Consider the following 26,261-nt stretch of genomic DNA (forward strand, 5'->3'; position numbering starts at 1 on the left):
AAAGTCATCAAAAGTTAAATCTTTTTTTATTCTGGTTTCTGCTTCTGGTTCTTATCTAATAAGTCCTTCATTATGCTGAGGTCATAAGAGTTGCATATTTGCTTCTGAAATTTTAAGAATTTTCTTTTCAAATGTAGGTTTTTAATCCATATGGAATTTATGTTTGTGTGGGGTTCTGACTTTTTTCTCTATAGAGAACTAGTTGCTCTAAAACATTTGTTATTGAATATGAATTATGTCTCCTAATGTGATCAAGTTTTTGGTTATGTGTGGGTTTGTTCTATGATCTCTATTCTTTTCCATTGGTCTGCTCAATTTCCACAGATTTTTTTTTTAATAAAAACAAAAGCATTTATTTGGAGTCTTAGAATGGCAGTTTGGGGAAGACACATTTGGGCAGCAACCCAAATAGTCCCCCCTTAGGGAACCCAAAAATCAAGAGTTTATAAAGACAGGGGCACCTGGGTGGCTCAGTTGTTAAGCGTCTGCCTTTGGCTCAGGTTATGATCCCAGGGTCCTGGGATCGAGCCCCGCATCGGGCTCCCTGCTCAGCGGGAAGCTTGCTTCTCCCTCTCCCACTCCCCCTGCTTGTGTTCCCTCTCTCGCTGTCTCTCTCTGTCAAATAAATAAATAAAATCTTTAAAAAAAAAAGTTTATAAAGACAAAAGGGAATGCTTTTATATGTTGTTTACAAAGAATTTCGTTTGGTGTTGGTGGCAGAAAACTAACTTTGGCTGAAAATAATTGGTTCTTAAGGCTTTCAGTAAGCAGAATCTCTTACTGTACCAAGTTGCAGGTGTTTGGGCTGAGTCCTTAGAATATTTACAGTTTGTTTCAGTTCAAAGTTCATGGTTCCACCTGGTGAGGACATGATAAGGTCCATCTCCTAAGTAGCCAGAAGCTAAGCAGAGTCGGGCCTGGTTAGTACTTGGATGGGAGACCCCCTGGGCCATTTTAAAACCCCTTGACAGAAGCGACCCTGTTTCATTTCACCTTTCATCAAATCAGTCAGTATTCATTCCACATGTCTTAATTACTATGCAAGAAGCCTCTACTAGTAGGGCAATCTCCACCTGTTCATTTTATTCAGACTCCATTGACATTTTTGTTGTAAATTGCATTGAATTTTTAGATTAACATGGAGTGAACTGGCTTTTTTGCAGTATTGAGTCTTATAGCCAGAGGTATTTTCTCTAACTCCATTTGTTTGGGTTTTTAATATCCTTCAGTAGTGTTTTTTTTTTTATTTTTAAAGATTTTATTTATTCATTTGACAGAGAGAGACACAGCGAGAGCGGGAACACAAGCAGGGGGTGTGGGAGAGGGAGAAGCAGGCCTCCCGCAGAGCAGGGAGCCCGGTGCGGGGCTCGATCCCAGGACCCCGGGACCATGACCTGAGCTGAAGGCAGACGCTTAACGACTGAGCCACCCAGGCGCCCCCCTTCAGTAGTGTTTTATATAACCTTTTCATTAAAGATCTTTTTCTTTGTTTGATTTGTCTCTAGGCAGTATTGGTTGTTATTGTATATGGGTTCCCTTTTTCTATTTTTGTTAGAATATAGATACGCTGTTGATTTAATACATTGATTTTCATTTCAGCTGAGCTCTTTTTGCTGCTAAATGGTTAGTCCTTAGATTTTCTTGGATTCTGCAGGGTCATTACTAAATTTAGAACAGTTTTGTCTTGCTTTCTAGTTCTTTTCCTTTTTTGCATCCTACTTCTTTTGTCTAAGCCCTCCAATTTAATATTGAATAGAGGCAGTGATGGTGAGCTTCTTTTTGTCATTCCTGACTCTAATAGATATTCTTTTTTCCTGTTAAACTCAGTAATAATAATACTAGCTGCAGCTTATTAAGTTGCATGTTTTGTGCCAGCGATTTGTTTCTAATTTTCGTAATATCTTGCAAGGCACGTCTAGTTATCCCCATTTTATAGGTCAGGTTTAAAGAGGTAGAGCTGTTTGCCAGTTACATGATTAGTGAGTAGAAAGCCAGCAAATCAGTCACTGTTAGTCCTTATGCTTTACATCAAGGAAAATCTCTTAACGAGTAGTAAAAAGTTGTGCTACAATGAAATATTGACATTTTCTTTATCTGAATTCTGCTTTGTGCTGCAGAAACAGCACATACTCCCTCAATACTCACCATACACAGACCTTACTTACTGTTTCTTTTTAGTCCTGTTGTTATGAATGAATGCTATTGTTGTGTTTTAGTCTTAATTGTGACGTAATTCAGAGAATGTCTTACTCACTGCATAAGCAGGTTTACCTGTCAGAATCACCAGCAGCTTCCTTTTCTATATCTCATTTTTGTATTTTTGGACATTTGATGTTGTTTTATTTGCCATCCAGATGTGGGAAATGTCTTGGAAATTTAAAGCCTCATCATCCCCGCTCATGTAAACTATTGAGAAATTTCCTTATGGAAGATTTAAACATAAATACAATGGAGAATACTCTAATGAACCACCATGAATCCACTATCCAGTTTCAACACAATCTCCACCCACACTTTTTTTTTGTTATTGTTGTTATTGAAGTTGGAATATTTTAAAGCAAATCCACATATGTCATTTCACCTGCAAATAATTCAGGATGCATATAAAACTAGTAAGGACTTTTAAAAAAAAACCACTGTGACCTTTTCATATTTCACAAAATTAACAGTAATACTTAATGTCATTCAAAACCCAGTTCATGGCACGCCCGGGTGGTTCAGTCCTTAAGCGTCTGTCTTCAGCTCGGGTCATGGTCCCAGGACCCTGGGATCGAGCCCCGCATCGGGCTCCCTGCTCAGTGGGAAGCCTCCTTCTTCCTCTCCCACTCCCCCTGCTTGTGTTCCCTCTCTCGCTGTGTCTCTCTCTGTCAAATAAATAAATAAAATCTTTAAAAAAAAAACCCACAAAACCCCACAAAATCTAGTTCATGTTTGGTTTTCCAATTGTCTTCAAGGTATCGTTTTTTTATAATTGTGGAATATGGACCCAAATAGGGTCCATGCATTTAAACTTCTTTTTGGTTGAACAAATTGTAAGAGCCAGAGATATCCTTAGTGTTTATTTGGGGCTGCTGTGGTTGAATTTTTATGTGATGCAACCTAGAAGAACTAGAGGACTTTTATTGGAATTATGATACTTCTTATTTTAAAACTTCTTGACTTGCTTTGCTTGCAGTTACGAAGATCTGAACACATCCTAGTATGTGACCCAAAGAATAGCTAATATTCTCAGTTAACCCTAAGTTCAATTTTCAAGGGTTTGTTTTGTTGTAAAGCTCACAGTTAAGCCTCCATATACTAAGCATGGAGGGACCTGAAAATTCCCAGTTGCCTATTTTTCTCATTATTGTCATCTATTAGTTTATGTAGTTCAGTATGAGAATGACTATTTTAAAAATATCTGATAATCCATATGTGGATATTAAAGACATTTTATGGCGCCTAGGTGGCTCAGTCAGTTAAGCATCTATATTTGATTCAGGTCATGGTTCCAGGGTTCTGGGATTGAGCCCTGCATCAGGCTCCCTGCTTCTCCCTCTGCCCCTCCCCCCCACTCTTGCAAAAATAAATAAAATCTTAAAAAAAAAATAAAGACATTTTAGAAAATGCGGATGAGTAAAACTATATAAAGAAGAAAATAAATATCACCTGTAATCTCATTCCTAAGAGAGAGATACTTGTTAAATTTTTGTTATATTTTTAATCTATTATCTTTTCATAGATATTTATAGTTAATATCATAATGTATATATAGTTTTGCATAAGATTTTTGTCTGGACTATCACAAATCGTTCCCTTGTCATTAAAAAAATATTTATAAACACATCATGAAAATAACTTCCATTCATTTGTTTGAATTTGTCATCAGTTTAATTATTCCTATTGGCTATTTATTCCCAGATTTTTCTCTATTATAAATAATGTTTGTGAACATTTTTAGGTACAAATGTTTTACTATTTGTGATTATTGAAGAATGAGATTTCAATGAAAGTTTGCATTTTAAAATGCGTAGAGTAGTACCTAGGCCATAGAAAGTACTCAAAAAGATTTTGGCAAATGCAACTTGCTTTTATCACTTAGTGTGACTTGGGGGGTCTTAACATTACTTTATATGGATTTAGCTAATGATTTTTTTTTTTTTAAGATTTTATTTTTTTATTTGAGACAGAGAGAATGAGAGAGAGAGCACATGAGAGAGGGGAGGGTCAGAGGGAGAAGCAGGCTCCCTGCCGAGCAGGGAGCCCGATGCGGGACTCGATCCAGGGACTCCGGGATCATGACCTGAGCCGAAGGCAGTCGCTTAACCAACTGAGCCACCCAGGCGCCCCGCTAATGATTCTTTAAGAGAATAATTTTGTGACGGAACATCAGGACTCAGATATATTACAGTCTGTCCCATCTTATGCCCTTCTTGATCCTCTCTCCAGCTCTTGATCCAGCTCCGGCTACCACCTCATTTCTCTTTACAGCAAAATTATTTGAAAGAGTTATCTATTCTTTTTTTTTTAAAGATTTTTTTTATTTGAGAGAGAGAGTGAGAGACAGCACAAGAGGGAAGAGGGTCAGAGGGAGAAGCAGACCCCCCGCTGAGCAGGGAGCCCGATGCGGGACTCAATCCCGGGACTCCAGGATCATGACCTGAGCCGAAGGCAGTCGCTTAACCAACTGAGCCACCCAGGCGCCCAAGAGTTATCTATTCTTGCTATCACCAATTTCTCTCCCTTTTTCTCTCTTGAACCCACTTCATTAAGGCTTTTACCCTACTGCTCTCTATTCCTAAATCCTGTAATTGGTTGTAAATTCTTATCTTACTGACCTATCAAGTATTTGACATTGTTTTTGACTTTTCCTCTATATGTTTTTTTCACTTGGCTTCCAAGACATTACACTTCCTTTTTTCATTTGCCATTCCTTCTTAGTTTCCTTTGCTGGTTCTCCTGGCCTTTTTTCTTTTTTTAGATGAAAAAAATTTCAAAAATGCCAAGTAAATACAATATTATAATGAATCTACCCCCTGTACATTCTACTATTTTTGTTTAATCTATACTACATGTCAGGCTCCCTGCTCAGCAGAGTCTGTTTCTCCCTCTCTCTCTCCCTCTCTCTCTCAAATAAATAAAATCTTTTAAAAAAAGAACGAACTCTGCCTAATCCCAGGTCACAAAGATTTACTCCTTTGTTTTCTTCCAAACATTTTATAGTTTGACATTTTACATTTAGACCAGCAATCTATTTGTGTAAGGTTTAGGTTGATACTCATTTATTTTTGTATATGGATGTCCAGTGGTTTCTATGCCATTTTTTTTTTTTTAAGATTTTGTTTATTTATTTGACAGAGAGAGACACAGCGAGAGAGGGAACACCAGCAGGGGGAATGGGAGAGGGAGAAGCAGGCTTCCCACCTAGCAGGGAGCCCGATGTGGGGCTCTATCCCAGGACCCTGGGATCATGACCTGAGCCGAAGGCAGATGCTTCACGACTGAGCCACCCAGGTGCCACCTCTATGCCATTTGTTAAAAAGATTGTCTTTTCTCCATTAAATTGTTTTTGTACCTTTGTAAAATAAATCAGTTGGTATATTTATATGGATTTCTTTTTTTTTTAAGATTTTATTTATTTGACAGAGAGAGAGATAGCGAGAGCAGGAACACAAGCAGGGGGAGTGGGAGAGGGAGAAGCAGGCCTCCCTCTGAGCACGGAGCCTGATGCAGGGCTTGATCCCAGGACCCTGGGATCATGACCTGAGCCGAAGGCAGACACTTAACAACCAAGCCACCCAGGCACTCCTGGATTTCTGGATTTCTATTCTATTCCACTGATCTGTGTTCTTTCCCATCACCGATTCTATACTGTCTTGATTATTGTAACTTTATAGTAAGTCTTAATATTGGGTACTCTGATTTCTACAAATTATTCTTCAAAATTATTTTGGCTATTTTGCTTTTTTGCTTCTCCATATAAATATTAATTTGTTATATCTACAAAAAAATCCTACTTGGATTTTGAATTAGAATTGTACCAAATCTATAGATCAGTTTGGGGAAATGTGATTTGGCAGTGTTGAATTTATGTCCTACAATCTTGCTAAACAGATTTACTAGTTCTAGGGTTTCCCGGGGGTCTGGGGTGGTTCCTTAGTATTTTATATGTGTGCAATTTTACTGTCCATGAAGAGAAATAGTTTTTATTTCTTCTTCGCCAATCTGTATGCCTTTTATTTCTTTCTCTTTGCTTATTGTACTGGCTAGGGCTTTTCACTATGATGTTGAATAGTAATGGTTTACAGTGGACAACCTTGTCTTGTTTCTGATTTTAGGGGGAAGGCATCAGTCTTTTTTTTTTTTTAAGATTTTATTTATTATTTTAATTTTTAGAAAAGATTTATTTGAGAGAGAACGAGAACATGAGTGGGGGGAGGGGTAGAGGGAGAGGGAGAAGCAGACTCCCTACTGAGCGGGGAGCTTGCTGTGGGGCTCAATTCCAGGACCCTGGGATCACGACCAGAGCTGAAGGCAGATGCTTAACTGACTGAGCCACCCAGGCACCCTGCTGTGGGTTTTGACTCATATGTAAAGTTATGTATCCACTATTAAAGTACCATACCAAGTAGTTTATTCTATTTGCCTTCAACCTGCCTAAGTATAAGTTATCATATTTGAAGTTTCTAATATATTTGAACAACTTTTTTTTTAAGAATTTTATTTGAGAGGGAGAGAGCGTGGGCATGAGGGGGCAGAGGGAAGGGGAGAGGTAGGCTCCCCAGTGAGTAGGAAGCCTGAGGTGGGGCTTGATCCCAGGACCCTGGGATCATGACCTGAGCCAAAGGCAGACGCCTAACCAACTGAGCCACCCAAGCACCCCTGAACAACCTGTCTTTTAATTGGCATTTTTAGACCATTTACATTTAATATAATTATTGATATGTTTAGCATTAAGTCTACTATTTTATTGTTTTTTTCTTTATTCTTCCTATTTTTAATCCTCTGATGGTATCCTTTTCCTGCCTTTTGAGTCATTTGAACATTTTGTGATATTCCATTTTAATCATTTAACTTTATCTATTAGGTTTTGACTATACCTTTTTATGTAGATTTTATTGGCTGTGTAGGGATCTCTCTTTTTTTTTTTCAATATACACACCTAACTTTTAATGGTCTACTTAGAATTAATACTTTGCCAATTTAGGTAGAATGTTGAAACCTTACTACCATATAGGTTCTTGTCCTATCCCCCCCGTAATATTGTAGTTGTCTTATCTATTACATTTATTGACATACAGTGAAAATTCCTTGAGATCATCCTACAATTTTTTGTTTGCAAACATCAAGCATTTCAAAGAACTCAAGAGGAGGAGAATAGTATATTATAGTAACCAGATATTTAGCATTTATATTTTTCTTTCTTTGTTCCTGGTGTTCCAAGTTTAGTTGTATTATTTCCCATCTTTCTGAAGAACTCTTTTTGGCCATTCTTTTAGAATAGGTCTGTTAGCAGTGAATTCTCTTGGTTTTCCGTTATCTGAGAATGTCTATGTCATCTTCATTCCTCAAGGATATTTACTCTGGGGGCGCCTGGGTGGCTCAGCCTTTAGGCGTCTGCCTTCGGCTCAGGTCATGATCCTGGGGTCCTGGGTCGGGCCCCACATCGGGCTCCCTGCTCCGTGGGAAGCCTGCTTCTCCCTCTCCCACTCCCCCTGCTTGTGTTCCCTCTCTTGCTGTGTCTCTCTCTGTCAAATAAATAAAATTAAAAAAAAAAAAAAGGTATTTCCTCTGGATATAGAAAGCTGTGTTTCCTTTCAGCACTTTCAAATGTTGTTTTAGGGGGGCGCCTGGGTGGCTCAGTTGGTTAAGCGACTGCCTTCGGCTCAGGTCATGATCCTGGAGTCCCGGGATCGAGTCCTGCATCGGGCTCCCTGCTTGGCAGGGAGCCTGCTTCTGCCTCTGACCCTCCCCCCTCTCATGTGCTCTCTCTCTCATTCTCTCTGTCTCAAATAAATAAATAAATAAATCTTTAAAAAAAAAATGTTGTTTTAGGGGTGCCTGGGTGGCTCAGTCGTTAAGTATCTACCTTTGGCTTGGGTCATGATCCCAGAGGGTCATGATCGCAGAGGGTCCTGGGATCGAGCCCCTCATCAGGCTCCCTGCTCCGCGGGAAGCCTGCTTCTCCCTCTCTCACTCCCCCTGCTTGTGTTCCCTCTCTCGCTGTGTCTCTCTCTCTCAAATAAATAAATAAGATCTTTTAAAAATAAAAAATAAAAAAATAAAATGTTGTTTTATTTCCTTCTAGTTCCCTTTCTGATAAGAAATATAGAGACATTCAGATCATTGTTGCCTTAATAGGTAATACATCATTTTTCTCTGGTTGCTTTCAAGATTTTTTTCTTTGTCTTTAGTTTTTAGCTGTGAGATTATTATAAATCCAGGAGTGGATTTTGTTTTATTTATCCTATTTGGGGATTGCTGAGCTTCTTGACTCTATATGTTTGTGTCTTTTATCAAATATGTGAAATTTTAAACCATTATTTCTTCAAATATTTCACCACTCTTTCTCCTCTCCTTTTGGAGCACTGATGGCCCAAATATTAGACATTTTGGTATTGCCCTACAGATCTTTGATGATTGTTCTTTTTCCCCCCAGTCTTTTTTCTCTTTATTGTTCAGATTTGATATTGATTCCTATTTGATATTGCTATTGAAATTTGACCTCTCTTCAAATTTATCTGTCTTCAGTTTGAATTTGATCTGTCTGAAAATTAACTGGATTCTTCTGTCATCTTTGTTCTGCTGTTGAACCCATGGAGTATTTATATTTTGATTGTTACATTTTTCAGTTCTAAAATTTCCATTTGGTTCTTCTTTATATCATCTATTTTTTCTAAAAATATTCTTTCTTGCCATTAGTTTCAGGAATATTTCCCTAATTTTTTAGAGAAAGATTTTCTTTCTTTTTTTTTTTTTTAAATAAGGTTATTGTTTTAATCATGGATAAGGATAGGTCAATATAGGCATTTATCACGCTTAAACATAATTCTCAAGTGATAGATTATCTTTCTAGCTCCAAGAAGTCTTTTTGAATACTTTTTTTTTTTAATTGTAGTATAGTGACAGTGTTACATTAGTTTCAGGTGTACAACATAGTGAATAGACACGTCTATACCTTATACTGTGCTGTTGGAGCATTTTTATAATAGCTGTTTTAATAGCTGTCAGATTTCCTATATCTGTGTCATCTCAGTGTTGTATCTGGTCATCTCTTTTCCTATGCAAATTGAAATTATCTTGGGTTTTTTTGGATGCCAAGAAATTTTTGGATTGTATCCTGGAAAATATGAATATTATGTTACAAGGGTCTGGGTCTGGTTTAAATGCCATGGTGAACGTTGACTTTTTTTTTTTTTTTTTAAGATTTTATTTATTTATTTGAGAGAGAGAATGAGATAGAACATGAGAATGGGGAAGGTCAGGGGGAGAAGCAGACTCCCCGCTGAGCAGGGAGCCCGATGTGGGACTCGATCCTGGGACTCCAGGATCATGACCTGAGCCGAAGGCAGTCGCTCAACCAACTGAGCCACCCAGGCGCCCGTGAATGTTGACTTTTATTTTAGCAGACATTTGACCTGGTTTGGTTCAGCTTGCAGGTTCTGTCCAGCCTTCAGTGGATGGTGATTCCAAAGTCATTTGAGTTTTCTAAGCTTTTGCAGTGCTGTTTAGATTTTTTGGCAAGTGTGCTACTCATTAACCCATCTGGGACTTGACAGGTGGTTATTTCATAGTTCAGAGTGGCTTTTTTAGGAGATACATGCTGAATTATTTTATGTGTGAAGGGTCATTATGAGAACATCTCAGATAGCTCTGAAAAAAATTTACACACATGGGTGCATGCACACATATGTACTAAACCTGAATATGAATCCAGGTGGCTGTTGTACTATTTTTACAAAATCTCTGTATGTTAGAAATTTCTTAAAAATTGGAGGCAAAAAAGAAATAAAGGTCAAAACATGCCGTTGCTCTACTTAAGAACTCCCAGTGGTCTCTCATCTCAAGTGAGATTGCCTCTCTAATGTAAAAGCCAGATTCCTGTCAGTGGTCTCTTTGGCCTTTTAGGATCAGCTTTCTAACCCCCTAATCGCTTCTCATCTCATTCAGAGTAAAAACCAGATCCTTTCTTTTTTTCTTCTGTATGACCCTTAATAAATCTGTCTCATATTCCTAGAGCTTATCATAGTGTCTGGCCCATAGTAAGAACACAGCACACAATGAATATATTTTTGAATGAACAATTAGTTGTCTTTGCGACAGGTTTTATTGTTTTCCTCAGGATGCCTGGACCCCTACCCATGTATTATTTTGTGCTACTGAAGACCTTGTGCCACTTATAATGTCCATTAGTTCTTGTAGCAATGGAAATTATTACTACCTTTCCTTGGGCTCTTAAAAATCAGGACCTGAGGTCACTTAATATGTCTTCTGTCTCAGAGTCATGCATACTTTTTAAAGATTTTTAATTATTTATTTTTAGAGACAGAAAGAGAGAGAGCGCTAGTGGGGGGAGGAACAGAGGGAGAGGGACAAGCAGACTCCCCGTTGAGCACAGAGCTGGAGCTGGAGAGGGGCTTCCTCCCATGACCCTGAGTTCATGACCCTGAATTCATGACCTGAGCCCAAACCAAGAGTCATGCTTAATCTACTGAGCCACCCAGGTGCCCCAGAGCCATGCATACTTTTAAGAACTATTACTCTTCCTTCCTGGTGTCTTTCGTACCACTTCCTTTTTAAAAATCTATTTATCCTCATCCACATACTTATACTCTATTCTCATCCTTTTTCATCAGTTTTATCAGTAAGATGCCTTCACAGTTTCCTCATTCCCCCATTTTATAGCCAGTCTCTTCACCATCCTTGTGGAACACATATGGAAGGAGGAACAGATAGCTACTGGTATTCTGTATTGCCCACCTTCTTCCCCCAAGTGAAAAATGATTTCATTAAATATAGCTCACTGGAAAGAAAATTCTGTTTCTAGGTTTGGTCTTAATTTCTGAAGTCTAGCCTAGTAGCTTTTAAGCAAAGACCGTTTCTCTCTCCTTGGTTATTTTACAGGTGAGAAAAAGGCAAAATAGATTTAAAAGTGAAGTTTTAACTCCATATATATCTGCAACTCATTATTCTTCTCTTATTTAATAAGCCTTTATTTTGGCATCTCTACATATTCAGCAGAAAGGAACTGCTGCTGTATCTTTAAAAGCTATCCTCAGAGCAGTGTGGAGGCAGGCATGTCGCTGAAGTGCTTGAATGAGAGCGAAAAGAGGAGTTGGGAGGGGGTGCTCTTGCAGCCTGCATATGTGTGTGTGTGTGTGTGTGTGTGAGAGAGAGAGAGAGAGAGACTGTTGGCAGAGCTCTAGGTGACATCTCTCCAGCTGGGCCGTGGTCTGCTTCAGGGCTGCTTGTCAGAGCAGTTAGCCTGCTGGAGACGCAGCAGCAAGGATCAGTAGCATTTCATTCAAGGGTGAAGGGGGCAAGAGGGGACCGTGGGTGGGGCAAGAGGCACAGGTTTCCCAGACGGAATTTCTTCCTGCAAAATTCCGGCAGAACAGATTCTTAAAATGAGGTCTCCATTAATAATGTGAGCTTGCTGTTGGTTTAAGTGCAGATCCATCTGGGGTGAGTTTTGGATAATTTTCTTTCTTTATATAAAAGTCCTTGAACTCCATAGACTGGATAAGGAAGAAGCTAGAAAAATAGATACCTTTTTTATCTTGGCCAATGTAACTGTATAATACAAAGTAGGAAAATTAGAGAATTATCAGATGTTTTGTGGGCATTTTCATTTGCTGATTTTTACCTTTAAAATATTTTAAAAATTCGGTTTGCTAGAACTTTTATTGTTTTCAGATTCTACCTCTGGCTATTTCTAGTGATGCTTCATTCAGCTTTAGCTTATGAGAATAGTGGTGATTTCTGTTTCTTTGGTGATGCTGTTGACGCACATTGCAGGAAGCAGGGAATCCCCTATAAATATCCTTCACTGTGTCATTCCACAGCTATCCACATCCGCTGGTGAATATGTCTCTGTGTCCTATGTCTTTATGTAACTGCCCCCTAGTCTTTAACTGTGATGATAAGAAATATGTCGCCTTTGCTGTGTCTAGGAAGCTTTTTTTGATTATAAACCTCTTAGGAGCAATTTGTTCAGCCTTTTTACTGAAACATGCTTTTTGACGTACTGAGCTTTATCATTATCATAAGAATTTCCTGTGGGTTTACTGCTTCTTGTTTTGGATTACTTATTTGTTTCTTGTAATTGGCTTGTTTTTGTTTGCTGGCTTTGGTTTCTAAAGAGTGCAGAGATGGGATTCCCTCTGCCTCCAGTGACGTAGTGATTTTGTTTGCAGTCTTTTTTCTTCTGAGAGGGAGGGGACAGAGAGAAGGAAGAAGAAAATCCATCTGAAGTGGTGCGTTCTCCCATCTATGCCTTGATGATAACTGGGTTCCACTGAATAGAGCGGAAGCCGAAGTGGGATGTTGTTAAAGATAGCGATGCTATTTTGTATGTTTCCTTTTAGAATAGGTTGGGGCCAGAGTCGGGACTGCTGAAGCATAGTGCCCGAATTAACCCTATATGTCCTGCTGCTAATGAATTTTACCTAATTGCTTTTTCTAAATACGGAATGAAAAGGGGCTCATGAGCAGGTTTCTGGAACCTAGCATCCATGAGTAATTCTAGGTTGAGCTTTGGAATTTGGAATTTTTCTACCTTATTTGCCCTGGTCCTGAGCAGGCCGTTTGATTTGTATGCTGTTTCTCAGACCTCAAAAATAGGTAGGTAGGTGAAATTCCTTGCCACTGTAGACTAAAACTCTCATTTTGAATGTATGAAGCTAGAACAAAGCTTTAGGAAGAAATTGTTAGATATCCTCTTGGGTGTGAACCTAATTTACCCTTTTCTGGATTAAGTAAGTAATGGACTTCCAGTTCTTTTTTATGCAACTCCATTTAATACCACTGATCTCTGGAGGGCTGCCTGCAGAGGTCAGTGTGAAAAATTCAGCAGACTAGAGCTAGGAAAATTTAAGGTTTTTGCCTTTTGTCTGTGGATGTGTTTGGGTAGCATATGTGGAAAAGTACCTTTAAGAACTTGTTGGCTTTTCTGTCCTGATATTCTTTTCTGTTCTGTGCTCTCATTTATTCTAAGTTCTGTGTATGAGGTGAAAAGAGTAATATCTGCCAGACTTATATCCTAGTCCTATTTATTATAGTAGTTCAAATATATCATATTATCAATTTATTACAGATGTAAGTATTTGAAACTAACAAAATTATAATTTTATTTGGAGAGAAGTTGGGGGAGAAAAAGGAAGATAATCCTAGGGTAAACTGAGAGCATTCCAGAAGAATAACTTATTTTGAAGCTTGCCAGAGACTGGAGCTATAAGGGTTAAGAGAAATTCCACCATATCCTTACATCTAAATATTACAGCAAATATATGGATAATTTCTTGCTAGCTTTTCAGGAAACCCCTGTGGTGGACAGCCCTTATTAATCGTTGCTGGGAGACTGCTCTGACGTCATTGGGAGCAGTTCCCCGTCTGCAGCGAGGACAGGAATAGCCATAGAGGGGGAAGAAAACTGCTGTGAAATTAAAAGATGACGGTTTTAACTTGGTTTTCCTTCCATTTGGGAGTGGGTGGGATCGACCTAAGTCTTTCTCAAATGTTTCAGTCATTAGCAGTGGAAAAATTACTAAGAGGTCTTTTTATTTCAAGTGAAAGTGCCTTCTTTTATCATTTTTGTTTTCTAACTGTCAAGGTTTTGGAAAAGGTCAAGGCAAGAAAAGCTGTTGAAAGGTGTTGGAGAAGTAAGATTTCAGTTTCTTTCTATCCTTCATTTCGCTTTTTTTTTTTTTTTTTTAAGGGGGAGGGAAAGGTCAAGAACTGCTTTTGCAAATTATCCCTATTTGGGATAATTTAAAATGTGATATATGTCAAAAGAACTTCCTGGTAAAATTGATAAAGACTGTTTCTGTGCCTAAAACTTTTTTTTTAAAGATTTATTTATTTATTTGAGAGAGAGAGAGAGCATGAGCTGGGGGAGGGACAGAGGCAGAGGGAGAAGCAAACTCCCGGCTGAGCAGGGAGACAGATCCAGGGCTTGATCCCAAGGTCCTGGGATCATGACCTAAGCCGAAGGCAGATGCTTAACTGACTGAGCCACCCACGTGCCCCTGTGCCTAAAACTTTATACGTACTTTCTCTGGTGTTCTCTCCTAGCCTACCCACTCCCATTGTCTATAGCCTGTTAGGAGCTTTTTTTTTTTTTTTTTTTTTAAAGTATAGTGGCTAAATACTTAAGACTCTGAATTTAGGCTGCCTGAGCTCAAATCCCAGCTATGCCAGTTGCTGGTTCTCTGACATTGGGCAAATTACTTAACCTCTCCATTTCTTCATATGTAAAATACATGAAATGAAGATAATAACAGTATCTACCTCCTAGGGTTGTTTTGAGGATTAAAAGAGTTAATGCGGGGCGCCTGGGTGGCTCAGTCATTAAGCTGCCTTTGGCTCAGGTCATGATCCCAGGGTCCTGGGATTGAGCCACGCATCGGGCTCCCTGCTCAGTGGGAAGCCTGCTTCTCCCTCTCCCACTCCCCCTGCTTGTGTTCCCTCTCTCACTGTGTCTCTGTCAAATAAATAAAATCTTCAAAAAAAAAAAAAAAAAACTTATTTAAAAAAAAAAGAGAAGAACTTATTTAAAAAAAAAAAAAGAGTTAATGCTTGTAAAGCTTTTAAGATAGTTCCTGGTCATCTTAAAGGCTTACTTAGCATTAGCCAATATTATTATTAATGTTTAGAAATTAATGTCTAGAAATTAAACAGGGATGGGGTGCCTGGGTGGCTCAGTCGGTTAAGTGTCTGCCTTGAGCTCAGGTCATGATCCCAGCGTCCTGGGATCAATCCCACATTGGGCTCCTGCACAGTGGAGAGCCTGCTTCTCCCTCTCCCTTGGCTGCTCCCCCTACTTGTGCTCTCTCTCTGTTGAATAAATTAAATCTTAAAAAAAAAAAAAAAAAGAAACAGGGATGTACCATTTATATCTTCAGATCACCAGTAATTTTTGAGGAAGCCAGAAGTGATTTTTTTTTTATAAAGATTTTATTTATTTATTTGACAGAGAGAGACACAGCGAGAGAGGGAACACAAGCAGGGGGAGTGGGAGAGGGAGAAGCAGGCTTCCCGCAGAGCAGGGAGCCCTATGTGGGACTCGATCCCAGGACCCTGGGATCATGACCTGAGCTGAAGGCAGTCGCTTAACCAACTGAGCCACCCAGGCGCCCCCAGAAGTGATTTTTAAAGCCATGTAGCATATTGAGTTTTTAAAACAATATAAGCATAATCTAAATATTTAAGGTTAAAATTGACACAGTTGATCCTTTTAGAAGTATCTTCTCTGGGCACCTGAGTGGCTTGGTCGGTTAAGCGTCTGCCTCCATTCAGCTCAAGTCATGATCCCAGGGTCCTGGGATCGAGCCCTGCATTGGGCTCCTTGCTCAGCGGGGAGCTTGTTTCTCCCTCTGCTTGCCGCTCCCCCTGCTTGTGCTCGCTCTCTATTTCTCTCAAATAAATAAATAAAATCTTTTTTTAAAAAAAGAAGTATCTTCTCTAATTTGATGCTTATTACTTGAGACCAAATTGGGGAACACGTTAAGTCAGATTCATAGCTCTCTTCTTTTCTTGGCCATCATCTTTTGACTTCTGTAAATGAGATGGTTGGTTGGTTTTTTTATTTTTTGTTCAGTGTTTTACTTTGTACTTTAACATCTTAGGACACTTTCCTTTACTGTCTACCTCTGAAACTTTGTATCCTTTGCTTTTCTCTCTGTGAGTTGATGAGGAGGTATTCTTTCTGCATATATTTGTGAGAGTGTGGGATTTATATGAAGCACTATGTAGAAACACTCCTTAAATTCGCAAGCTTAAAAAACTCTAGGATCTAGGGCACCTGGCGGGCTCAGTTGGTAGAGCCTGTGACTCTTGATCTTGGGGTCATGAGTTCAAGCCCCATGTTGGGCACAGAACTCACTTAAAAAAACATCCAGGATCTTAAATGGACCAAATGTCAAATCACAAACAAATATTGAAATATTCAATATCTCCATGCCCTTTTATTTTCTTACAGTTTCATGTTAAAGACTAAAGTGTTATTCTTTTTGTCGTTTTTGAGGCTTCATCTTTTGGACTGCTCTCTAATATCAATGTATACTCACAAAAGCTAGTAGATGGTATGTAACTTTAATGTCAAAGAGAATATTTCCCTGTGTGACTTTTTATCCTTTCCTCCCTTTTTTTTTTGAGCGGGGGAGGGGCAGAGGGGGAGAGAGAGAATGTTAAGCAGGCTCCACGCCCAGCACAGAGCCTGACACAGGGCTCCATCTCACCAACCCTGTGACCTGAGCCTAAGTCAAGTCAGACCCTTAACCAACTGATCTACCCAGGTGCCCCCTTTCCTCCCTATTAATTTTCTTAGGCCAGTGAGTCTAAAGGAGTATAGGATATATATCTTTTCTAGTGAGATATAGGAAAGGAGAGTTAATATTACTAAAATGGGGCCTGAGTTGAAGAAAAGTAAAAAGCACTGCCTGGGTGAATGTCTAACTTAAAGTCCAGGCACTGTCATGGGATGCGCTAAGTGGACATTATATGTTCTTGGGGGAATAGTTGAAAAATACCATAATTAGATAGTGTGGCTATCCTTGCTTCTATTAACTGGGGTGAACTAAGGGAGAAATTTTTTATCTCCAAAACTCTTGAATGTATTTATTCTAGGAGTTGATGAGAAATATGAATAAAGATTTAAGTACAAATATATTCATCACAGCATTATTTTATTATAAAAATTAACAGCTTCCTAACTATAAAATAATAGGGAAATGGTTTAAAATTATGATACATGTGGGGTACCTGGCTGGCTCAGTCAGCAGAGCATGCTGCTCTTGATCTCGGGATTGTGAGTTCGAGCCCCACTTTGGGTGTAGAGATTACTTAAAAATTATGGTACTTGTATGTAGTAGAATATTAGATAGCTATTAAAATGACTGGTAAAAGTAATAATGGAGAAAATGGTCACTTTTTTTTTTTTTTTTGGTCACAGTTTTAGTAGTAGAAAAAATGGTTTAAAAATGTTCTGTATAGGGTGCCTGGGTGGCTCAGTCGTTAAGCGTCTGCCTTTGGCTCAGGTTATGACCCTGGGGTCCTGGGATCGAGTCCCACATCGGGCTCTCTGCTCAGCGGGAAGCCTGCTTCTCTCTCTCCCACTCCCCTTGCTTGTGTTCCCTCTTTCGCTATGTCTCTCTCTGTTAAATAAATAAAATTTTAAAAAAAGATGTTCTGTATAATATATACTACATAAAAATTATTAGATATGGAAATATGTGCAATGTGGATACAAATTCCATACAAATATGGAAACAAAATTTAGAAAAATTTATCTGAAAACACTGTGTTATTAATATCAGTTATCTTTTAGTTAGAGATTATGGTTCATTTTTCTTTTTTGTGTGTGTTTTCTATAAGTATAAAGAAGCCTATCAAGGGTCTTCTCTGGTATTAAACTTTTCTGGTCTTAAAACAAAGATGAAGGGGATGCCTGGGTGGCTCATTCAGTTAAGCATCTGCCTTTGGCCCAGGTCATGATCTTGGGGCCTGGGATCGAGTCCTGCATCAGGCTCCCTGCCTGCTTCTCCCTCTGCCTGCCACTCCCCCTCCTTCTACTCTCTCTCTGACAGATAAAATCTAAAACAAAACAAAACAAAAAAAACAAGGATAGGGCGCCTGGGTGGCTCAGTTGGTTGGGCGACTGCCTTCAGCTCAGGTCATGATCCTGGAGTCCCAGGATCGAGTCCCGCATAGGGCTCCCTGCCCAGCGGGGAGTCGGTTTCTCCCTCTGACCCTCCCCCCTCTCATGCTCTCTCTTTCTCATTCTCTCTCTCAAATAAATAAATAAAATCTTTAAAAAAAAACACAAGGATGAAGAAATTTTTAATCCTTAACTGTTAGTATCTGAAAGTAAATTTTCGGAATGTGTTAAAGTGAAGATAAATGTGGTAACTTCTAAAATTCCTGAGTATGGTATTTGGAATGCAGTAGGTGCATAATAAATGAGAGCTGCTCTGGCTATTGTTGGTACTTGAGGAAGATGGCCTCCTCTGACCAGAGCCCAGGGTGGTCATACTGAAAAAATAGCCTATTCATGCAACTTCTTGTGCTTCTGAGGTCAGTAAATATGCTGTGTTTCCATATGTACTGGCTTAGGATCATAAAAGGGGGCTGGAGGGGCGTTTATAGGACCAGAGCAAAATGTTTGAGTTTTCTGTTATGAAGGTATAAAGGAAACTGATGTACAGAGAGAGGCCTAGTAGTGAATTTTTTTTTTTTTTGCAGTGACTTTTTTTTTTAGCTTTGATATTATTTATGATTCCCACTACAAGTTACATTTTACGTCTTTTCTGGGTTGTCTCCTTAACAACCTTCAGTCTCCTTAATATCTCCTTAATTCTTGGGAAATTTGAAACAGTGTAACAGGAAACATTTTCTCTGTTCTAGGAATTTCTGGAACTCTGTCTATTGCTTCTCATGTTAGTCTGCTCTTATGGGTCCCTTGGAACTCAATGCTGGCAAAAGAAATGTAAACTTTCATCTACTTTGGACTTATTTGGGACCTGAGATGTGCATGTAAGAAACTGTATTCGGCATGTGAAAAACATACTGGAAATAGACAGTGGGTAGCTATTTTTAGTGAGCATTAGTGTCAGATCTTCTTAACATCTGAGTGTTCTTCATAAGCTATACTTCTTAATTGTAAGTGACTTGTATGATAAATACATGTTTAGTATATAGTCATAGAAAGAATGATTGTAGTCTCTTACCATGGCTTTTGTGTCTGAAACCATGTTCTCTTCTATAATGCAGGATAATATGAATGTACTTAATGCTACTGAACTGTATTCTTAAAAATGAATAAATGGTAATTTTATGTTTGTCTAGCACAATTAAAAACAAAAATGAGCCAGATGAAAATGTACAATTTCCAAGCTAATTTTGACCCTGACCATTCAGATTCTGTCTGTTCTTAGCATTCACTTACCATCATATACCACAAGGTGGGGACCAAAGTTGCTTGTTTCATCCAGAGATATTATATTAGTTATTGGTGAAAAGCATGCCAGGAAAGCAGAATACTTTGTAATACGTCAGGTGGATTTTAGAATGTCAGTGAGTACCACTGGGGAGAATAATGGGTTGTTTCAGTCTAGTTTCCTTATCCAGTTTGTAATTATCTTGTTTCTTCTTTGCTTCAAGGAGGTCTACAGCTGAGAAGGAATGGGGGCATATGGTATGTGAAGAGCAAATATATTATTTCCTCATTTGGACATGGCAATTTTTTTCTCTAAGCAAGTGGAGGGTGGTAGGAGAGGGGAATATAGAGCAGACAGACAGAATTTGAAGGACTGTATGAGCTGTGCTTTGCAAAATACGGAGAATAAGAACCTGAGATCTGTGAGTTTTGAGGCTTATTTTAACAGTTCAAAAAAAATTATGGGAAAAGGTTAGCTGTCTTAAGTTAAAGCTTTTAACTCTTCCTGTATATTGTGGCATGGGAAGCTTCAATACCATAACTTTAGCTGGGCAGCACTCCCTAATCCTCAATTTATCTTGGTGTTGGTTTTTCACAGTTCAAGAATTCCTGAATTTCTCTACTGAAATTAAACAGAGGAAAATCTCTGGAGTTTTTGGGATCCCTTGTTATTTGCATAGATTCATTGTCATTGCTATTCAGTCTTTCTCCCCACTATTCATTTTTAGTATATCAGAACGGCAGGATTTCTTATTTGTCTGTAGAGACTATTTATTGACAGTATTTGCAGCAGTTTCTGTGGGAAATGCTTTATTTAAAAAAAAAAAAAAAAAGAAAGAAGAAAGAAAGAAAAGGCGGAGGGAGCCTTGTCTTATAGCTCTTAGTGATAGAGCCTGTTGCCATGGAGTGCTGGATCAGATTGGCTGACCTGGGGGCCAATGAGCAGATAGAACATAAACATATCATCATTTAACTTATAGAATTCATTTACTCAATGATATATGACATTAATACCATAACTGTATTTAGAGCTATGAAATAAAATGTTTCAAGAACGGTATAAGGTGTTTTTCTCTTCTCTTTCAAAATTTGCAGTTTAATGTAAACACTGTAATGATACATTATCTTCTTAATGTGATCTGATTGGAAGAAGATACAGTAGGAAACACCTCTATCACCTATTTGTGAATCAAGCTGCTGCTGCACTCGAGCTTATGCCAAGTCTAAGTTAAACTCTGACCTTCTAGACCAGAGATTTGTCTTTATATCTAGAAGTGCCTTTGCTAACTAGCGTTAAAGCTGAGTTGGAAATTGGCAACTTGTGTCTTACTTGCTTTTCCTTGTTTCTCTTCCACACTGATACGGTATTATGGTAGATCCCTATCAGTATTATATTGACACACCATTTGTCTGGAGTTAGAAAATTAGCTGGGGGTTGCTTTTGTGTTTTCCATTTTCACTTTCCTAGCCTGTTCATATTTATTGACGTAGGTCTGGGAGATTTCACTCAGCTCAGTGTTAGTTCCTTGTCATAGCAGATCATGGCATGTATTTTCTCCTGTACCTATTGCTTTAAAGATTAAGAATGAGTCATTCATACTAAGAAAATTCCGCCTCTAGATTTTGTAAATGAAAGAAGTCAAGAGTATTGTGTTTCTCTTCTTACATTTTACATCAGAGTAGAAATTATGGTGGGTCTTGTTCTCCTCTCTCCAGTGCTCCCATGCTTGACTATTTATAGATTTGAAGGACTGAAAGAGACCTCAAGAAGTCCATGAATTTGTCTCCCCTTTTGAGGTATTTGCATCTCTATGAGTGAGATGTGAACTTTTCATTATACTGTCACTTTCTGTCTCCGAGTAAGAAAACAAACTTCAGATTTATCTGTTAAGCAAAGAGGAGCAAAAAGTCTGGTATCTAATTAAATAACTTTTTGTGGGGGAGGCCTTAGGGCAATAGGATAGGAAGTATTTGGAGTTTTGTAATTTTAGTTATTGTGACCAGAGGAAGGCTTACTGAGATGGCATTTCAGTAAAGACCTGAAGAGACTAAGTAAGCAAGCCATGCTGTTATCTGGAAAATGATCATTCCAGGCAGGAGGAAGGAACAGCAAAAGTAATCACTGTAAAGTGGGCTTAGGGCATAGGGAGGAGCCAGTATGACTGGACCTGCAAATGTGGGGGTCAGGGGAGGGGGATAGTAAGAGATGGGGTCAGAGGGCAAACTGGTATCAGATTATTTAAGTTTTGTAGGTCATTTTAAGAACTTCGGCTTTTGCTCTGAGTGAGATGGGGAGCCATTGGATGGTTTTGAGCAAATGTGTAACATGATCTGAAGATGATTTTTCACAATCACTCTGGCTGCTATGTTTAGAAAATGCTGTAGGGGGGCAAGATTGGAAGCAAGAGACCAGTTGGTAGGTTATTATAATCATTCCATGAAGAAAGATGGCGGCTTGGACCAGAGTGGTAGCAGTGGAAGTATGGGGAAATCATGAGATTCTGGATGTACTTTGAAATTAGAATAAGATTTGCTCTATGATCACTTTGATCTTCAGTTTATTCTTCCATAAAAAAGGAATGATAATGCCTACTTGTAAAGAATCTAGCTCTGTGCACACAACAGAGTGATCAATGGTAAGCATTCTAGAAGAGGGCTCCTTAGGATATGGGCCATCAAACGTTGGGTATTCTTTACACATCTGACCAGCTATCATGGGTAACAGAGTCTGAAGAACTAGGCACTCTTCAGTGATTGATCTCTTGCCTTGGGCCTATGCTTACAGCTATATCAAACACTGGAGTTCTTTCTTTTGGAAGAAGCATTTACCTGAATTGACTTTTTTAAAAAAAAAACAGTTCTTAAAATACCAAAGTACCAAGAAAAATCGGAAGCCAACAGGAAGGGGTAAATAAAATTCTCTTTTCTCTTTCTTATAGTCTTTCACTGTCACTTATCATTAAAATAGATAAAAATCTCACCTATGCAGGATAATATGGCTTCTGTACTGATTGGGAAAAGGGTGTATACAAGATGCCAGTTCTGAATGGGAATATGTTCATTCATAAGAGAAAAACAGTACCAGTGAACAGCAAGGGAAAGGGGTCTGTCAGCTACCGTTCTCTCTCTTCTTACTGTGGCATAACATTTGTTGAGCATCTACTGTGTGCAGGCACATTGCATTTGTTACCTCACATGTTCTTTCAGTGGCTTTGTGAGGTAAGTATCATGCCTGATCTTACAAATGAGGAGGCTGAGGCTCAGTTACATGATTACTAAGTTGTGGAAACTGGACTCTCCTAGCCAAATTCATGTCAAACTACAAAGTTCATAAATTTTTTTTTTATTTAAAAGATTTTATTTATTTATTTGACAGAGAGAGACACAGCGAGAGAGGGAACACAAGCAGGGGGAGTGGGAGAGGGAGAAGCAGGCTTCCCGTGGAGCAGGGAGCCTGATGCGGGGCTCGATCCTAGGACCCTGGGATCATGACCTGAGCCAAAGGCAGACACTTAATGACTGAGCCACCCAGGTGCCCCCAAAGTTCATAAATTTATCCACTACAACATGCTTGCTGCCTTCTACACTCTGGAGATTGAAGGTTCTTTATTTTGATGGGTGCTGCCCCTAACTCACCCAATTATTATGTTCAGCCTTTTCCTTACAGCACAGGTAGTATTAGAGCACAAGGGTGATGCTCTTATATTCTCCATAAAATGCCAACTTTCGGGGTCTCTGGCTGGCTCAGTTAGTATCTTGATCTTGGGGTTGTGAGTTCGAGCTCCATGTTAAAAATAAAATCTTTTTAAAAAATGCCAACTTTCTGTTATTTTACTTCTTCCCTCCCAAGTACATATAAGCTCCAGAGTGTTGCTGCTTGATTCTTGCTTGTAGAAATTGAGGAATTATTATTTTTATCAGAATTACTTATGTGTGCACACACATGCGCATGCATGCATGCACATAAATAGTATCTTAGATAAGAGTGAAGTGTATTTTTCTCACATTCAGGAAATTTAGAGGTAGTCAGTCCAGTCTGGGACTGCTCTAATCAAGGACCCAGGTTTCTTTTGTCTGTTGCCTCATGATCTATGGTTTGCAACCCTAGTATCATCTCACAGTCCCAGACGGCTGCTTCCGCATTTAAGCCAGTAGGAATTAGGGTAAGTAAAGAAGGGCTACCCACTTCCTGTAAGGGTACTTCGTAGAGGTTGTATTTACTACTTGTATTAATTTCCTAGGGCTACCATAACAAAATACCACAGACTGAATGGTTTAAACAACAGAAATTTATTTTCTCAATTCCGGAGGCTAAAAGTCCAAGATCAAGGTGTTGGCAGATTTGGTTTCTCCAGAAGCCTTTCTCCTGGGCTTGCAAGTGGCTACCTTTTCACTGTGTCATCGCACAGTTTTTCCTCTGCCCATATATCTCTATGTCTTTTTGTGTGTCTAAATTTCCTCTTCTTTTTTTTTTTGAAGATTTTATTTATTTATTTGACAGAGAGAGACAGCGAGAGAGGAAACACAAGCAGGGGGAGTGGGAGAGGGAGAAGCAGGCTTCCTGCTGAGCAGGGAGCCTGATGCGGGGCTCGATCCCAGGACCCTGGGATCATGACCTGAGCCGAAGGCAGACGCTTAATGACTGAGCCACCCAGGCGCCCCTAAAGCTCCTCTTCTTATAAGGATATCAGTCAGATTAGATTAGGGCCCACTCATTTTAACTTAATCACCTCCTTAAAGACCCCATCTCCAAATATAGTCACATTCTGAGATACAGGAGGTTAGGGATTCAACAAACAGATTTGGAGGGGGACACAGTTCAATTCATAACACTACTTATTAAGTCTCATGGACTAGAATTTATTAGGGTGCTCATATTTAGCTATAGTGGAGGTTGGGATATGTGTAGCTTTTTTCCAGGCATCCCTATGCCCAACCTAAAACCAGTGGTTCTATTAAGGAAGAGGTAACTGGAGATTGCGGAATAAATAGCAGACTCTCCTTTGCAGCAGAGGCTCTAGGAATAATGATTCTTAAAGGTTTTCAGTTCCTTCATATGAAATTCGATTCTTTTTTCATTTCCCTGGCAATCTCACATTTTGTTTTATATTTTGAAATTCTTTTTTTTTTTTTTTAAGATTTTATTTATTTATTTGACAGAGAGAGACACAGTGAGAGAGGGAACACAAGCAGGGGGAGTGGGAGAGGGAGAAGCAGGCTTCCTGCTGAGCAGGGAGCCCGATGTGGGGCTCGATCCCAGGACTCTGGGATCATGACCTGAGCCGAAGGCAGACGCTTAACGACTGAGCCACCCAGGCGCCCCTGAAATATTCTTTTAATACTACATTGTTGGCTTAGGTGTCCTTTCTACCTAACAAGTGGTGGCATTGACCTCTAAGGTCATCACAGTAGGGCAAGATAGACTTAACCACATAGCATTTAAGTTAGTAATAGAAGGCATCCGGAAATGCCCATGAACAGTAGGTAAGTTGCGATTTATTTTCTTTGCCAGAATGTCTTCTCTGGATTCAGTTGGGAGCACTTTTGTCAGTGTGTGGGAGAAGAGAGTTGTGAACTTTGAAGGTCCTTTCCATCCCTAAGATTCTGTGATATTTTCTACATAGTGGCATTACTATGATAAAACTAAAGGAAATGGAAGCAGCAGAAGGAAAGGTACCCACCCACTGCTGCTCTTTGCTTGAAAGAGGAGGAAATTTGATTTGTTCTGTTTTGTTCACAGAAGTAAAATGGGCATTTTTGGCCGAGAATGTAGAGAAACTGATAGAAACTATAATGAAGCCCAACATTTCAGTTCATTGATCAAAAGCACCTGTAGTTCTCATTTCAGGGCAAGTACAGCCATAACAGAGATTGAACAAAGAAAGGAGAGTACATGTCCAGAACATTTTAATCTTGTTCTTCTCTTTACTTTGGCTAAGGAATTGCTCTGGACATCAGCCAACTCCTGTGGCCTTCTTATATACCAGTGAATCCTTTTGCATTTATAGAGCAGAATGATTTTCTTAACACTTCCCTGATTTTGAAAATTGGTATGATTGTTATTATTATTGTTATTTTTATTGGCCTAGTACTAGTGAAACCTATAACAGTTGACTTTTGAAGTCTTTAAAGGACTTAGTGAACGTCACATAACTACAGCCTTATATGTTCCATAAGTACTTTATTCTTTAGTCCTCCATATTCTGCTTTCTCTCTTTGAAGAAAAGGGAGTATTGGACCTGTGTCTCTTATATTTATAACTCAACAGGGTCTTCTATCATGTCTACCAAGGATGGTTGAGCCTTTTACCTTTTCAGGCATCATACTGAACTTTCAGTTACCATACTGTTGTTGGTTTTTGTCCTTTGAGCACTATAGTGGGAAGAACATGGGATTTTGCAATCAAGAAGACGTGGGTTTGAATTCTACCTCCGTATACATACTGTATGGCCCTGAATAATTCACTTAATATTTCTTACTATTAGTATTTCATTCAAAAATGGGGATAATATTTTATACCTTGAGAAGATCAAATAAGATACTCTCTGTAAACTGTAAAAAATTTAAAGTCATGAGGGGTGACCTAGATTGAGGAGAAAGATGGGAGAATTCAGAAACCTAATTCTGGGGGGCGCCTGGGTGGCTCAGTTGTTAAGCGTCTGCCTTCGGCTCTGGTCATGATCCCAGAGTCCTGGGATCAAGCCCCGCATCGGGCTCCCTGCTCTGCGGGAAGCCTGCTTCTCCCTCTCCCACTGCCTCTGCTTGTGTTCCCTCTCTCGCTGTGTCTGTCTCTGTCAAATAAATAAAATCTTTAAAAAAAAAAATTAATTAATAAAATACTGAAAAAAAAAAAGAAACCTAATTTTTGAACCCCCAAATTTGTCCCCCATGAACATTCTGAAGAGAGGCCTCAGATCTAGGCACCCTTCTCATCCCAACTTCATGCCCCAGAACACTCTTGAATGTTTGCCTTGGGACACCTACAACTTTGACTTTGGGATTAGACACAGCTAGGTTGGCGTCCTGCCCTTGCTCCTCTTGTATTAACTTGGGAAAGTTATTTAATTCCTCTGAGCTTTAGCTTCTTTCTTTCTTTCTTTCTTTCTTTCTTTCTTTCTTTCTTTCTTTC

General features: G+C 39.1%; 1 protein-coding gene across 12 annotated transcripts in view; it reads left to right on the forward strand.

Annotated features, from left to right (window-relative positions):
• Positions 1–26,261, forward strand: part of R3HDM2 (R3H domain containing 2) — a 160,049-nt gene that overhangs the window by 80,514 nt on the left and 53,274 nt on the right. For 11 of the 12 annotated variants that reach the window (XM_035002312.1, XM_035002314.1, XM_035002313.1 and 8 more), the window contains exon 1: positions 18,601–19,390. The exons of the other annotated variant lie outside the window; for it this stretch is intronic. In XM_035002312.1, coding sequence (XP_034858203.1) covers positions 19,378–19,390 — 13 coding nt within the window. In that variant the 5' untranslated portion in view covers positions 18,601–19,377. Of the gene's footprint in view, positions 1–18,600; positions 19,391–26,261 lie in introns of those variants that run through there. 12 annotated transcript variants of the gene reach the window in all.

This window comes from Mirounga leonina, unplaced genomic scaffold, assembly GCF_011800145.1.
Source record: "Mirounga leonina isolate KUSES-001 unplaced genomic scaffold, KU_Mleo_1.0 Mir_126, whole genome shotgun sequence".
NCBI lineage: Eukaryota > Metazoa > Chordata > Mammalia > Carnivora > Phocidae > Mirounga > Mirounga leonina.